This window comes from Amphibalanus amphitrite, unplaced genomic scaffold, assembly GCF_019059575.1.
Source record: "Amphibalanus amphitrite isolate SeventyFive unplaced genomic scaffold, NRLGWU_Aamphi_draft 000055F_arrow, whole genome shotgun sequence".
Taxonomy (NCBI): Eukaryota; Metazoa; Arthropoda; class Thecostraca; order Balanomorpha; family Balanidae; genus Amphibalanus; species Amphibalanus amphitrite.
Genome location: NW_024881551.1, coordinates 1,216,629 through 1,233,456, shown reverse-complemented (window position 1 = coordinate 1,233,456; position 16,828 = coordinate 1,216,629). Strand labels below are relative to the sequence as shown.

The following is a 16,828-nucleotide window of genomic DNA, read 5'->3' as shown; positions in this document are numbered from 1 at the left end:
CTACCCTTGAAAGCATTGCTTCAATCACATCATCACGAAGAACCAGACAAAAATTTTGCACATTCTTACACTATTTGACATCCTGAATCCAGATATGATGCTTTCATGTGGCGCAAATACAAGAAAAACGAATAATCAAACCCGTGCGTATTCGTATCAACGGCGCCACAATTGTAGATCAGACCACGATCAGACCTTTTCTGAACAAATGCCACCACAATTTTAATTGATAAGGGATTAAAATGGCATGAGCATCAACATCTTGATTTTTTCTAAAAGATAGCGATAACTGATAACTAATAACTTACCATTCATTTTGAAATCACGGCGGTAGGTACACCAACACATTGCACTGAAAACAGCAAAACAGCAAAAGACGGAATGGCGGAATGTCGTATGCGTCGTATGGAGCCCTAAAACGCAGCTCGAATTGAGCCCGAAAAGGAAGACGAACTGAAGCCGCTTTCGGGGCTAATGTACTTTGAGCCCGAAAAGGGCGCCTAACTGATACCGATTTTAAAATCATACAGATTTGAGCCCTGTTTTGGCACTCATATGAGCCCTTATTCAAAAATGTTCTCAAAGTGTTTTCTGAGTGAAGAGGCGCAGTGACCCTGCATACGACCCGCGAAAGAGCGGTCGAAAGCCCCGTCGCTCGGAGCTGTGTCGGTTCGCGTGACGACTTAATTCGCCGACCCTGGGTTTCCTGAAATGTTCCGCACGTCTGCAGCGCTGCGATCGTTGGCTACAGGCGAAATTAGACGCACGCTCGTCGGGGATATCATCTGATATATTATGGGTCCAGCGATGTTCATTTCTTAGTTTAACATGGATAGTAGCACCATACAAAATATCGTTATTGTAACTCAAATTTCACATTTCATAACAGAAAATTTGTGATTAGTTTTGTTTTATAATGGTGGATTTTGTGCGTGTTTGGTCCAGTCCCTCATTTAATTAATGGCGATTGAGAGCTCCAATACACCATCAAATTTTCCCCAAAACAAGCAATCTTTTCAACGCTCCCTACACCAAGCTCTCATAGTTCCCTGAGCGCACTCACAAATACACAGCATGAAAAAGCCAATGGAGATAGCCTGCACCTGAGTGACCAGTGCCCGGCCGTGTCATCTATTAACCAGCACCAAAACACGGGCTGACCTGCGGTGGTCGGCAGGAGCCACCGCCGTCCATCCATCGGTAATTGATGGCGCTCGGTCGACGAGCTACAGTTGGCCTCGGCTGTCTGTGGTCCGCGCCGTGGCCGACCGGCCTCCCGTGCACTGGATCCCAACGCAGAAAATGGCGGCCGATTCCGGATAGAACACTCACACACGCTGTCAAGCACGATATTTTGCATATAGGTTCTTCTGTCTGCATGTGGCGAATTTGCATTTTCGACGGCCCCATTAGAATGCCCGCAGTCTGACCGTGATATTTTGCACACGCGTGTTTCATGGATCACCGTCCCTACATAGCCCCTAGCTATGTTCTTTCAGACTCTCGGTGGCAAAGTTAGAGCCACTAGCCACCAGTTTATTCCGTGTTCGTCTGCACTAGCTCACCTTTTGCATTCTTTTACGGTTCACAGCACCCTCGTCTACCCTGGGGAATATGTAAGCATATACGTTCTACGCCGTACCGCATGCCTCCAGCCCTCCACTCTCGCAAGAAGTGCGCCTTCGCCGTCCCGTCTGCACCCACCTTTTTGTTTGACGGTGTAGCACGGATGGTCGAACACCAGGTTACGATACTTGTTACACTCGGGGTCGATGCGCGGCTCCTTGCACAGACACGTGGGCTGGAAGAACTGGAAGGCCACCAGAGTCCGCAGCGCCGCCGTACACTTGGTCACCGTCACCGTCGAGCAGGCCACTGCGAGCACAAACAGACACACAGTCACATGGCAGCAGGCCACTGTGGGCGCAACAGACACACAGTCACATGGTAGCAGGCCACTGTGGGCGCAACAGACTCACAGTCACATGGGAGCAGGCCACTGTGGACGTAACAGACACACAGTCACATGGCAGCAGGCCACTGTGGACGTAGCAGACACACAGTCAACAGAGCGGCATACACATTGCGAGATCACCACAGCCAACACCATTGTCAACGGGAGTGGCTGACAGACATGGCACTGCAGCCCAGTCGCCAAACAGCCGCGGCCCGTGTGTTAGTCACATCATCTGTCCAGTTCGAGTACTTGTTTCTCTCTGCTTTTTGCAGCTGATATGTCCTAGAGTGAAGCAGTGCTGTGGTGGATCTTTTATCAACGTGTATAAATTTTTGGGAAATTCTTGTACCATATTATCAGCCATTGATCACGGTTGGTCCCTGTGACCGTCCTGCGTCCACTCTCAGCGGTGCGTCATGAATATAATGTTAGGTGCAGCAAATCAATTGCCTGTGTGCGTGGCTGACATGACATCCTAATTGGAAGGCAACAAAGCACCCCTGAAAAGACGTGCTGCCCACCAAAGCCTAATGATCTGGGAGCCATTTAGTCAGGTGACGGCCTACTCTTGTTATTAATGACGTCAATTTCAGCGTCACATCGACCGGTACAGGAATTCTAATCCTGAACAATTCGAAGAAATGTTCGGTCGTTGTTCTTCCATAAATGTACGTTAAGATATAGTATTTCAAAATTTCAGGCAGCATTGCTCTGGAAAAGAACTTAAGAATGTAAAAAATTATTTTGATGACCTCACCAGACGAGATATAACCAAACCTTGACTCTGTAATCACAAAGGCATTAGCCGCTGCTGAGTTCAGCAGGGAGCGAAAAGCACAGCCGAAAACAAGGCCTACAAAAGTTGGCTGCTCTTCTTCGTCTTTAATTTGAACAAACTTCTCAGACCATCCAAACGAGAGAGAACAGAGTAAACATCTCCGAGTGACAGAGATTTGACAGAGTTCAAAAGGTGCTAAGCGAAAGACATTGGTTTGATGTGCAAAAGATAACTATGTTACAGCATATGGGGTGAGGTAAAAATGAGTTCGCACAAGCAACATAGAGCATTGAGCTAGTCGCAACTGACGATGCGTGCTCAAAGTAATCTGAACTAATCAGAAAAAGCTGCCCCGGCCCAAAAACAAACCAAAAAGACAAACACAGATCATGACACTTTTAAAAGCGCTACAGCAGTTACACGGTTTTAAGTCAGCCTTCACTCGAAAGATGCCAAGTTGTTAATTAACACCTAATGCAGATGATGCATGCGTTTTATGTGCTGTCAGTATTAAGGAAGGGAAACGCACAAATATCATTTGTTGAAGAGAAAGAGCAATATCAGAATCCACTTTCAGACCTTTCAATCTCCAACACCGCAAGCATTACTAGATTTATCCAAATATTTCCTTCTATCTCTCCCTCCCGTCCGCTATCATCGCGCTCTCTACAGTTTCATGCTCGCCGTATTCGTTCAGGCCGATATTCGGTGCGGCGGTCGGCCTCTATCTCGGCTACTGAGCGGCACGGATAAGGCAGTCATGCATATGAACATGCCCCAGAGAGGGCTCAGATTGCGCCGCGGTGTTATCCCCGGTAGTGGGCGGTGTATGTGGAGATCAGAGATCCACCCTCCCTGCTCCTCTCCGCGGCCCGCAGCTCATGGCGCGGCGCCGTGAGCAGTGCTCCTCAGAGACAGTCTGTCCCGGCGACCCACGTGCTGCTGGTGACAGGCCCGCGGGACAGAACCATCCACGCGAAAACAGAGGATTTCAAATTCAAAGGAGTGAAATGTGACCGTGGGAGGGCTGAAAAACGGAAGCTGGAATTGCCATGAAAGTTCAACAAAATGAGAAAGATTGACATTGAATTTTTGCAGCTTTTGATTAACAGACGCTTCATCTTAATTTTATATTTACACCAATTATAAAAAGATGCAGCAAAATGAAAGCCAACAAATACAATAAAGTAAAAGCTGGAGTTGCATGAATGTTGAAACCAGAGCACTCGTAATTCATTGCAATTGTGGCTGAGAGCATTTACATGTAGGCCCACGTACGAACCACCCATGACTGAACAAGTACCAGGGATTTGGATTAATCTTCTGGGTGATTTTACGCCTACGCGACACCCACGCGGGCTAGCATGCATTACGGCCCGCCTGGGGCTGTGCCAGACCCGAGGATTAGACCGCCGGCGAGTCGGCACGGTGTTACATCAGCTCGACCACGACACCTAACCAGGTTACCGGACGCATTTGGATGGAGGCATAACTTGGAGCTGACTAACTCCCGCAGTGGCTGAACGAGCGGCTCAAATAGCTCATCCGCTGCCTACATTAACACACTAATTTAGAATTACATACATGTAACTGATGGTGCATCTTTGCTCGGAAGCAGCTCAAATATAAAAAGTGAGTGGACTGGCATTTTGCATCTATTTACTCGCAGTGTTGGTTCTCGCTACCAGCCTGCTACCACTCTGCTAGCCTAACGGCTATCTTGTGCCCTTAGGCTAGCAGAATGGCACCAACCAGAGCAAAAGTCGTCTATGAATCTCCTAATTCAAAGTGCCTGTTCAACAGTTGGCTGGCCTTTATACGGGGGAGAATGTGGTGTGAAAAAAAAATGGAATGGTGGTGATGAAAGGTATTACAAATGACTGATATAATATTATAGCCAAGGTGAGCGTGTCTCAGTGAGGGGAGGGCTTACCGAGCTCCTGGCCGCAGAGGCGCGGGATCAGCGTGGTGATGGAGTGACAGTTGGGGTGGTTGACGCACATCTGACGCGCCATCTTGCAGTTAACGATGGTCGAGACGGTCCCCACGTGAAACGCTGCAACGGAGGGAGGCCAATGTCAGCAGGCTGTCAGGCACGCCATGGGGATATCGCACCAAGCGATTGATAGGGCACAGATAAATACGATCATTGGCTCGAATAGTTCGTGGCTCTGATAACAGAAAAATTGGTCACTCATATACTATGAATAATCATACCTAAGTACACATCATTTCGGCGGAAAGTACTGTACATTGTAGAGCGTAGTTTATCACTGCTGGCTGATCCTGATGGTCTTTTCGTTGTTATATAACTTCATATAACTTTGTTTTAGACGGATGCTATCACCATTCCGTGAAACACCTGCCCCAGCCACCCACTTCTCGTCTGTTTTTACGCGTTCTTCATTGAATTTCGCCACATCTCTCCACAGTTTGCTCAAATCAGCGCCCTAAAAATAAAGAGACGTCGACAGGGAGTAGCGCGAAGAGCGGAAGTCAACTCTGGACGTCCGGCCGAGATGGTTTGTTTGGCGGGAAAATAGTCGCAAAAACAACAGACAAGTGAGTGACTTTCTGAAGTGCAGAGGCCAGATGAGACGATTATAAAGTTGGACGACTAAACAACGTCTGTTTGCCGTAGCAGAGACACCAGCGTTAAAGTGACCATCCCACCTTAACATTAGTTTTGAGTTGAGATAGCCAAATTGGTGGCCATGGCCTGCAAATACCGGTTTCGGCACTCACAACATCCAAAAATGCTTTAATTCGGAGATATGGAATTTCAAACTTGCAGTTTTCGGATTCTAAGGGGCTAATACATTGAGATGCCCCCTTAGAATTTGTGACGTCAGCGGTGATCTAACGATTTTAAAACCTTATACTAACATCTTTGTAAAGCAGTGGTGGTATATGCTATTTGCGCGCAACATCTGCCGCGAACGCCGCACTTCCAAAATGAAGTCGCTAGGAACAGCGGATATCCCCAAAAAGTAAACAAAAGTAAAAGTCTAATATCTTGAAAACCGGTGAATATTTTTCGGTGAAATTTGGTAGATATTTGTTTTTGCTCTTTCTGAATCGAGCGACATCACTTTCATGCCAATTCATTAACTTTTTTGAAGGTGGGAGGGTCCCTTTAACCATGATAACTTGAAAGCGTTATACAGGTGTGTATAATATTACAATGGTAAAAGTAAACTAAAAATGCCTTTGGGTATGAGCACGTTAAGCGCGACGATCATTTCATCTTTATTACTTCCGACAACTGTAACCATCATTGATATGTCATAATCGCATCATTGTCACTGTCACTGTATCATTGACATTACTTATATATAACAGTCCCGTAAGCCATAACAGCAGTCACTATCTGTAGCAGTCACAGGTACCGTCACAGGTACCGTCACAGGTACCGTCACAGTACCGTCACAGGTACCGTCACAGTACCGTCACAGGTACCGTCACAGGTACCGTCACAGCTCCGTCAGAGCATCCCCACCCGTCACAGTGGACCAGTGGACCTCTGGACAGTACGAGCACTCCCCTGAGTTCCCACAGAACCCACACCAGGCCCTGTCCGTGCAGCGCCGGTTCCCCGGTCACAAAGCGGTCCCGCAGCCTCTGCTGACCGTTGACCTCTGGTGTCGCTCCGAGCGACCAATTGGACCCACCGCTCCGGCAAAAACTCCCAGCAAACCGTCACCACCAGCGTCCCGCGGCGCCGCAGCAGCCAAGATTAGATTGGAGTGTGGAGTCGCGGCCGCATGTGTCGACAGAGGTTTCAGTTAGTTTAGTTTTACAAGCTCAGCTTCCAGAGCAGTGGTGTGGTACTGAAACGTTTCGTGTTAAGTGAACGGTCGGCTTGGCTTTCCCCAAATGGATTGTGATATTCGTTGCATCATTCCACATACAAATTTTACTTTATTTAAATCATAGCAGACGAAACGCTTGCATTTTCATCTACGGGTCATCTCCGTTCCATTTCATCCGTCTGGCTCTGCAGGCCTCCCGACACCCGACCCATCACGGCCCGCTCTGCTGACACGCGGCGCGGCGGCCAGTTCTATCGCGCGTGACCGTTTCGCCGGCCTCCGTCCGCACCATTAGGTGACCACTCCATTTGTGACGCGTGTTCGAGTGGCCGACCGTGTGCAGTAGACCGGACCGGCCGACCGACCGCCCACAGCTGTCCCCGCGGGTGGTGGGAGTCAGGTCAGAGCTCGAGAGAGGGAGGTCGGAGGCGCCGGGAGGGGTCAGAAGGTGAGAGATCAAAGATGGGTCAGTGATGACTGATGAGCGGTCAAGTCAGAGGTCAGCGAAATGGCATTGATCTTTGCTCATAGGTCAGTGGTCAGGTCAGTGGCTCATAGGTCAGGTCAGTGGCTCATAGGTCAGTCAGTCATAGGTCAGTGGCCAGTGGTCAGCAGTCTTTTGGTCAGAAGTCCGAGCCGATAGTCAGTATTCAGTGGCCTTTGGTCAGTGGCCTGTGGTCAGTGTCCACTGGTTGGTGGTCGGCCAGGAGTCGGACGGAGCGCAGAGGGGATCGGTCGTCTGTCCGGCGCCGGGAGGGGTAGAGGGGTGGCCGCTGACGGACGACCGCAGCTGTCCGGGAGGGGCCGTCCGTCGGGCCCGTGTGCGACGTTTGATGGGCGCCGTCGCCGCCGCTCGGACCTGGCCGCGCGACGGAAATGATGCCGGGAATGGCCACCCGTCCGAGCCATCCATTGATCAGGGCCTGGGCGTGGCACCCCCGCACATGGCTATTCTGAGCTTTCCGTGACATTTCCAAGGCTGAAGTTGTATAATTTGTCAGCTCAAGCATTTGTTCAACTGCTGCATTCTAGTAGGTTCACAAAGCGGCTAACGGTACAACGGGTTCTCCCACGCGCAGTCTGCATACAATCCCTCCCTCCCCGCTCCCCTGGAGTCCTCCCCGCTCCCAGCCGCTCTCCTGGAGTCCTCCCCGCTCCCAGCCGCTCTCCTGGAGTCCTCCCCGTCCCTTTCCACTCTTCCGAAGTCCTCCCACGCTCCCCGCTGCTCAATAGGAGCCCTCCCCCTTCTCGCCGTTCCCTCAGTTCCCAGCTCACTGTCCGTCCTTCATAGGAGTCCTCTCCTCTCCAGAGTCCTCCACGTTCCCCGCCTCTTCCCCGGAGTCCTCCCCGCTTCCCGCCGCCCCTCCAGTCCTCCCACGCTCCACTCCATCCAATCAGTGACCTCGGCAGCGCCCGCGGCAAAAACTCCGGTCACGATAATGGCTCTAATCCCGCCAAAGGTGGCGGCGGCCGTGGTCTCAAAATCCGAGACCTCGCCCCCATCGGCCGACCAACACAAAAACGGTCACACCGAGAGCAGATGACCTAATCAACCGGGTCCCGTCTCTTTGGTCCGGCAGTCACAGTCTTTGGCAACTCGGCGCCTTCCGGTGCAGTCGTCGGAGGCAAAACCACTTTTTGGAAGGTGATGTGATTACAAATAATATGAGAGTACCCTATGTGATTCGTGGTAAACAGTAGAATCCGTCGCACTAAACTATTTCGCAAAATCCTTCTCATTCCATCAATTCCAAATTTCCTGGATCAATTTCTCGTATCGATCAGGCCGGCGCGGCGGCCTCACCCCGCGGCTGGACCACACCTCCCCGGCGCGGCAGGGAGACGTCTGGCTGACAGCGGTCCGTTGGCCGGCGCCGAGGTGCGAGATGAGCTCATTAGTGTGATCGAAGAAGGCGCCGCGCGCGCCCGGTGTCCGATGAACAGCCAATGACTGACGGAGCCGTCGGCGGATCGTGCCTGGCCGCTGACGGTACGCAGAAACGGGACGAGAGGCGGCACTGGCAGGCAACAGCAGCAGACCTATCTGCAGCTCTTTGACCTCCCGGCTGGCTATGACTTAGGAAAGGCAAACGAGCGAAAGGAGACTAGAAGAGAGGCAGAAAAGGGTGAGAAACAGGAGGATCTATAAGGAACCTTGCAACCAAATTGTACTCGCGAGAAGCTCAGCAATCAATAACATTTCATCAAAAATAACCAAAGCGAGGGACGAGTAGCACGGTGAAAATATAGAACGTAAGCGAGAAACCAGGCGAGGTATATAGAAATGATGCAAAGAAAAGCCGTCGAGGGCCGACAGCTCACCAGCGCTCGACTGCAGCTCTGTTTGATGACGACAATGCTTCTTTGACGTGGGAATTCACAGCAGCAGAAACTGATCGGCTCTGGAATTGATGCAACTGTGAAGCTATCGTCCGCTATCGCCAGAGACTGTTGATGGTGCAAGATAAATAAACGTCGACAAAGAAAGCTGTGTTTATCTTTGGAAGTTGATTGTTGCATGGAAAAATGGACATCATATAAGCCTATAACAATTGTGCAACATTGTTTCGAATTACCTGCCTTGCACTATGGTCATATCCCATAGAAGTTGTAATCGGAATTGACCTCAGCATCTCCTGTTTCTACTTCCAAAAAAATCGAGAAACATGAAGGTTCGGTAGTGTTTCACTACATATTAAAGTTGCGTTCTCCTGTCGGATATTTCCGCCCAGTTTCCACGCTCAGCACATCATAGCTCGATTGGGGCCATTTCAGCGGCGCTGCTGGCGTGCCCAGACTGTCATGCTCGGCCTCTATCCGGGCACCGGACATTTACCGCCACATCTGGACCGTGCCGAGCGACGGGCAAACCTCGCCGGCCTCTATCGGCATTCGTCACGCATATACGGCTCGGAGTCGACAGTCTCGGGCCGGGCCGGGCCGGGCCGCCGCCGGCGGCCGCGGTGTCGAGAGCTCCGAACGCAGCGGGTCGGCGTCGTGTCCGACGACCGTCGGCATTGTGCTCCGTCGTCGAGATCGACCAGTCGGAACTGGGAACCGACCCTGGCCCGCCGCCGCGGCCGGTCCGACCGTGCCAGCGCGCCCGCCCGGGCTTTTCAGCCTGTCCCCCCCCCCCTCCGACTGCTGAGCTAGTGCGATCTCGCAGGGCCACTGGACTTGCCTTATAGATAACATTAAGCAAGCCTTGTGTTTTAGCATGATATTTTTTTAACATTTTCCATTGTCTGATGTCTGACACGCACCAATGGAGTTTCAGGAAAATGCCAATATCATAAAACTTTTCAACCGGTCGTTTGCAATCTTCTTGCGGCTCCTATCGTGTTTCAAATATTGGCATTACCTTTGAAATACAGCCTGTATGCAACATATGCATGCTGTTAGAAAATTTGCAATTGCAAACGAAATTTAGCGAAACTGTAAATGCAAACTCTTTGGAGCTGGATGGAAGGTTTTTAATGCAAAGCAGAACCCACACGGATCTAGGAAGCCCGCTTTGAATTTAATAATCTGACGGAAATTGTATGCAGCGTGGTTTTGTGAGCATCGGATCAGGTTAACTCAGCTGGCTTTTGTTTCAAAAATTTCGTTGATAATGTAGGAAAACGAAAAGAACATATGCACAATGCACATTAGTTTTAAAAATTTCCAGAACGCAGTTCATATTCATGCCGCTTTCGAAATTACGCATAGGTAACGTATTGATGCTGCACATAAACATGAATGCGTTAAAAAATGTACCTGTCACGCATACAGGTATTCTGATACATTTCTTAAGTAAAGGCGGAAGAGATGCAAAACTGATCCATGTATCATAATTGAGGTAAAGCTCATTGGTAATCACACGATCTCGGGTTTATAAATAAGTGCAATTTGTTTAGGAGATCCGTGTTCGAGGTGTTCTGCTTGACCAGCGCCCCTCTCCCAGAATCATGTCGCCCTGTCTTTTCTGCTCGCACGTGGCCCGGCTGAGCGGCTCGGGGAATTATTCCGCTGTCCGGAGATTCTCCCTCGAAGAGCGGGCCGGATGCCCGAGGGAGCGGGCGCTGTGGTGCGGGCCGCAGAATCCATTCACCGTCCGACAGCCTAATTATCAGCGGGCAAAAACTGGAAACGGATCGCGCCAACGGGACAGCCTTCGGAGGAGCGTGACGCCGCGATGGCCGAGAAATGCTAGGGAGTGTGGGAATCAAGGTGAACAGTCCGATCCGCGAAAAGTTCCGGGGTCTTTGACGCTGAGCAGTTGTGAGCAGTTGAGCAGAATAACTAATGTTCCTGATGTTACATAATAATGTGCCTTAGCTTTTCAAGAGCTATGTTTTGAAGCGCATCTAGTTTTTTTTCTCTCTATCTCTAGCACTAACCTCCCCAGAGATGACAAGACTATGGCACAAAAAAGGTTTTGTACACAACATTCACACTCAAATAATACTGCTGCGGAGTTTCCCTCGAAGCTGAATTGCATAATGTAGGTATATGTCGCCATTCTCTGGAGGCTGAACATTACGTAAATCGTCACTCCACATTACGGGACACTAATTCAGAGTTTACGCTTAGCTTTATATTTTAGCCGGTCGTAGCACGTATTCTGCTACACCTGTGCTCATGTGCTCCTATTCGCTTGCTCTGTCACTTTGTCTATCCGGGATATTTACGAGTAAAGTCCCGCGTTTGAGAGCTAAGGCCAGCAATTCGCACTCAGGTGGAATCATTTTGAGATACCTGAGTGGACTCTAATTGCCGGAAGTCTAGCCACTGGTCCATAAAATTGGATAAAATGTCATGTAAGCTAAATGATAATGCTACTAAAATGAATTTACAAGAGACAGAAAATACATGAACATGCATTACTTCCACTTTGAAGAAGTGTTGTCATTGAGACAGAGCAATAATAGATATGGTTACATTTTTAATAAAAAATGACTTTTCTTATGAGGGTGAGGCAATCTTCCATATATACCACAAACCACTGCAATATTAAATGCCACTATCTCACACTTTTTGCGCACGATTTGATCATGGGAGTTTCGGTGGCGAACTTTGCACCTCTAGCCGACCGCGTAGTATCGGTGTCACTCCCAGGTGTGTACTGAGTCAACGCCGCCCACTTCCTGGTCCGGCTGCTGTTCTATCTCCCCCCACTCTGCCGACTTATCACCTACCGGCGCCGCACTCTGCCGCCATCACTCCTGACTCTCCCCACCCGCCCCGCCCCGCCCCGCCCCGCCCCGCCTCGCCGCCGCTCAGGTGCGTCGGCCGCCCGACCCGCCCGTCCGGCCGGGGCGGGACGGCGGCACGCACCGCCACCGGCCGCCGAATCGATGGCCGATCGAACCCCAAATCCGACGGCGGCCATCTCTATTAGCCGAGACACTGGACGGCGCACTAATGAATTCGGCGCGGCGTAACGAGCGCGCCGCCTACTGCCGCCGCCGCGCTGCCTTCTGCCGCCGGGTAATCACTCGGCGGCGTGCAGTGGCGCTTATGAATGCGTGTCGCGGCGGCGCGCCCGCCCGGCCGGCACTGATCGCAGCGCGCGGATGCCACTGGTCGATGCCGGCTCGGGGCCGCCGTATAGTAGGGGTTGGGGCTGGCACTTGCTTCCGTGACGTCACCAGGTCAAGGACGTTCGTTCACGGCCACCCCGGTGACGTCAGCGGCGGAGGGGTCAACGCATCTATCCTACTGAGACTTTTAAATGATAGGGAGTAGTTGGCGTTGAATAACGAGTGGCTGGAATGTGTGAATTAGGACATCAAACTAAAAAAGATTTATTTCGGAAAAGAAGTATGTGATGACCCGATAAAAATGTAATTTAATATACTATTTAATGTTTTCCATTGAAACACTGCAAAAGGGGACGCTTAAAATGTTCCAAAGTGATCTGAATTAGACGCTGCTAATGGCTTGAGTGTATCATGTTTGAGCTTAAATTTTACATAAGTTAATTAGTATAATGTGTATAAAGTCGACGGTTGACACCATTATACAAATCCGAGGAGTTTAGAGCGCATCACGGAAACAAAGCGCAGCGGTGGAAAAGAAAATACGATGGACAGGACCGAGATAGCCTGTCAGGCTTGTCTCTCAAAGCCTGCGCCTGTTTGAGCAAAACACCTGCAGCGCGGCCGGATTCAAACTTGCCACTGACAGAGGGCCTCCAATTTTCTCAGATCGCTGCAACAGCGTGGCTTTCAGAATTGTGAGAGTTGATTTCCCAGTTTACGTGGCCGGCGAAGGAGCCGGCCGTTTCTGCTGATGGAGACTGTGGTTCAGAACGATTGCCTAAAACGGTGAAACCAGATGAAACTAGCGAAATATTCAGTTTCCCGTTTGATTTCGAAATCTTATAGAAAAAAATTGCTGAAAGGCGTTCCAAATAGCCAATGCTTAACTCGCTTTGGCTTTTTGGCAATGATGCGGTAAACAATATTCATTGTACTTACCTAAATGATGAGGCTATCGAAGCGTGCAAGCGCAGTATTTTCTAATAATACCCGTAATAAAAATATAATGAATAATATACGCTTAGCATTTGTTATATTTATCGAAGTAATACACCAGGCAAACAAAAAGAAGCGCAGATATTCGAAATAGTACATAATATATGTAGCCCATCCTAAAACCTGACATTTCCTGTACATGGACCTGCTGAGCCTTGCACGCCTCTCCCCCTCCCATCCGTGTTTCATCTCCTGAAACCCACGCTGCCAGTAATAACTTTGATGTGCCACCGCGAGGCCACCGGGCGGACAGGTGAACTTTTACGTCGCGCCAAATTATGGCGCCAACTTGGACACCACGTGACCGGCCTCCGGACGGACCCGGACCGGGCCCGGAGCGGGCATCCCGGAACAGTCGTCAGTCAGATTGCGGGCCGCCGCTCCCGGACGGTGCGTGCCCCGCTGACCCAGCTCCGGGCGACGGCAGCTCGGGCTGACTGCACTGCCGGGCACCGGGAGACCTCACTGCCGGGCACCGGGACACCTCACTGCCGGGCACCGGGAGACCTCACTGCCGGGCACCGGGACACCTCACTGCCGGGCACCGGGAGACCTCACTGCCGGGCTCCGGGACACCTCACTGCCGGGCACCGGGAGACCTCACTGCCGGGCACCGGGAGACCTCACTGCCGGGCACCGGGAGACCTCACGGCGGCGGCCTGACACTGTGCGCCAGTCAGCCCTGACCTTGTGACGTCAGTGAGCCCTGACCTTATGACGTCTGTCAGTCCTGATCTTTTGACGTCAGACCCCGTGACGTCTGCCAGCCTGAACTCTGTGACGCCAGCCACCGTGACCCTGTGACGTCAGTCAGCCCTGATCCCGTGACGTTAGTCGACCGTCATCGGACCAATCCGCGTCGTCTGCCACTTGCCGCTCAACTTGGTGTCTCTTGGAGGAAAGTCAGTGATATGACGCAACTTTGAGCTGCGCTGGCTACTCCAAATGGAATTGGCATCATATCTGTGAGATGAGCTGCGTAGAAATTTGTCAGGCTAGCAGCTTGTGACGAAATGGACCAATTAGAGTTGAGTTTGCCTAGCCTATCTCCGGTAATGCGTTGGCTTGTGCCTTATTTATGATAACTGATCTATGAAAGGGACACTGGACTTCCTGATCCGTTTCACCTCAGTACCGACAACTCTGGTCGAAAAATGGCAGATCTTCTACATACATCATTTCTCCTACCGTACCGTTAGCAGTGGAGCAGTTACCCTCAGGTACGATCCACCGTCCACTGCGGCCCTCCACTAGACCCCCCTCCCCGCTCTATCCCTCCCCGTCCCGTTCCGTCGGCCGACGCTCACCGCCGGCCGATTTCTGCAGTGTGATTGGTGACTGCCGCTGGTGACTCGTAAACGGACTTTGGTCGGCCGCCGCGGCGCCGGCCAGAATTCTAACGAGCATACCGGATAGACTCGCTCAGAGCTGACCCGATAGAAACGTTAACGACAATGAGACTATCTGAACTCGGACAGAGTTCGCACTGACGAGTTGGTATCAAATGAAACAGAGCGCTGCCAGCAAATGGGGAATCTTCAAAGAGTGAGATAATTGGACTGGTAACCAGTTGTCATGGTCTTCATAATGAAGAATACCCAATTGAAAATTGGATTTGGCATTAACAAGACTGAATCAAGTCGTGTCAAAGTACAGCCCTGCAATAACCCTGCCATGATACATCATTTGCAATGCATGATCTACCTGAATGCTCAATAAAGTAACCTATTAACGTTTGACTAAAATGCTTCCAAAAAACTCTTTCTAGCTCGCCCTGCAGCTTTCCATCAGTCGCGTATCGCCAATGCAAAACCGTATCACTACCCGGACGGTAGCCGTACGACCACCGATTCCGTTCTACCGTGACCAGATCCTGCTTCTGTCGCGCTCTTCTTATTCCGGGATCGATGTGGCACGCACTGCCGCCTACCTCCGGGCCCGCGCGAAGGTCGCCGCGGAGACGGCTGACGGGGCAGGGGGGGGGACCCGGACGCGCTCAGTGCGGCCTGAGCTGCTGAGAGCCGCTGGCCAGAGCAAATCACCCGCCCCCGAGGGTCGCCGGCTAATCTCTGGTATGACCTTTGAGAAGGGTTGGAAGTCGGTGCCGTTCTCGAGATCGGCACGGTGCGGCAGTGCACGTGTTGACGGTAGTGAGATGCGGGCTACTGAGGAGGCTGAGCTGACCACCTGAGCCGCCGCCGGCCTCCGCACAGATCAATGTTATGTCAGAGAGCTGACGGGCATTGTATGATACACTTGCAGTGCTTATGTTAGTGAAGCACTACTGTATCAGCCCACAGCCACGGCCTCAGGGCAGCCTGGCAGCTCTGCGAGCGGCCCGGCAGGTTCAATACGCACCACTTCTCAGTAATGTGAACTTTTTGCGAAGTGCAGTAAGTGGCATGCAGTCGAGCAGCCAAAGCCATAGCCAAAGGTATAGTTATTATGGTCATTTACCATATGTAGTTAATAGCTTCCTTATGGTTTCCTTAACAGCACGCTTTCTCGGCCTGGAAAAGCATCAGCATAAGCGCCACTTACGGACAGCTTGACAGGCATTTGAAAGGACTCTCCCACCGCAGCCGGTTACCGACCGGCGCGACCCGACACAACACTCACACACGGCTCCCGTATGGTGAGTTCCGATATCACACTCTGGGTGGATCGAGGTGCCGTCCACTGCAGCGCGCCCGAGCGCAGCCCTGGCAGAGCACGCGACTTGTGCCGAGCTTCCGACGGCAGCTTTGGACCGGCCTCGTGCCAGCTTCCCCTCCCCATAATCAATACAGGAGCAGGACCAACATCAATGATTCATTTAAATCACTCGCCGATCGATATACATCCGATCTTAGCGCAGGCTCTAGCGAAATTTGCAGCGGGAGAAATTCTGCGAACCCACCCGCAGTGCGAGTCTGTGGCTCTTTGAGAACCGTCCCACACGTGTGCAGCTTCCGTGGCTGCAAACGAAGCCTGACGAGCGGTGCAGTAGCAATTAATACGATTGTGCCAGGAACAATGTAAAGGGCACACACTGCCCGTGAATGCAATCTGGTTTCCTTAAGTGGTTGTGTGGTCTCCAGACACATTTTTAAAAATTAGAATGTGGACGACATTGACGGCAATATGTAAAGTGCGCGTCATTCCTTTTTAGAATAGTCTCACGAAACTAAAAGCAGTTTCGATAGTTCTTACTTAGACCGAGGCTATACTATATGCCCAATCACGGCTGTCGTGTCCATCGCCCTGGTCCCCGGGCCGGGCTATAGGCACCAGGCAATCCAGCGGTGCCCTATTGGTGACCTAATCCGCAGCGTCGTCAGGATTTAACGGGGCCGCCGGACCCGGTCGCCGACCTGCCGCCGCGCCGCGCTGAAACGAGCCGGGGTAGACCGTTTGCCGGGGCCCGGCGCGCCGGCGGCGGCCGCTCGGCGTCGCTCTGGTCAGATACGGTGGGAAACCTGGCCAAGGTTACTGGGAACGGGGAACGCCGGGATGGGGACGGCAGCAGCTGCTCTCACGAGTAGAGGAGCCGCGGCCAGCCGTCCCTGCATATCCACGCTCAGTTGTCTGTCTGTGTGTGGGAGGGAGTGTTTGGCTGGTGGGGGAGGCGCTGCTGGTGGTGCGGCATTCATGATGGGGTGTAAGAGCACTTACTCAGCCTGATTTGTGGCACAAAGGAGCTACGCCGGCGGAATAAATGTGAGGGAAGCTGGTAAATACTCGCTGGTGGAAGGACGCAAGTCGCAACGAGAATGAACAA

At 51.5% G+C, this 16,828-nt stretch overlaps 1 protein-coding gene across 1 annotated transcript in view; it reads right to left on the bottom strand.

Annotated features, from left to right (window-relative positions):
• The window catches only part of LOC122378115, a 54,732-nt gene that overhangs the window by 18,239 nt on the left and 19,665 nt on the right, over positions 1–16,828 (bottom strand). The window contains exons 2-3 of the mRNA XM_043358791.1: positions 4,669–4,791; positions 1,705–1,875 (exon numbers count right to left, since the gene is read on the bottom strand). Of these exons, the coding sequence (XP_043214726.1) occupies positions 1,705–1,875; positions 4,669–4,791 (294 nt within the window). The remainder of the gene's footprint in view (positions 1–1,704; positions 1,876–4,668; positions 4,792–16,828) is intronic.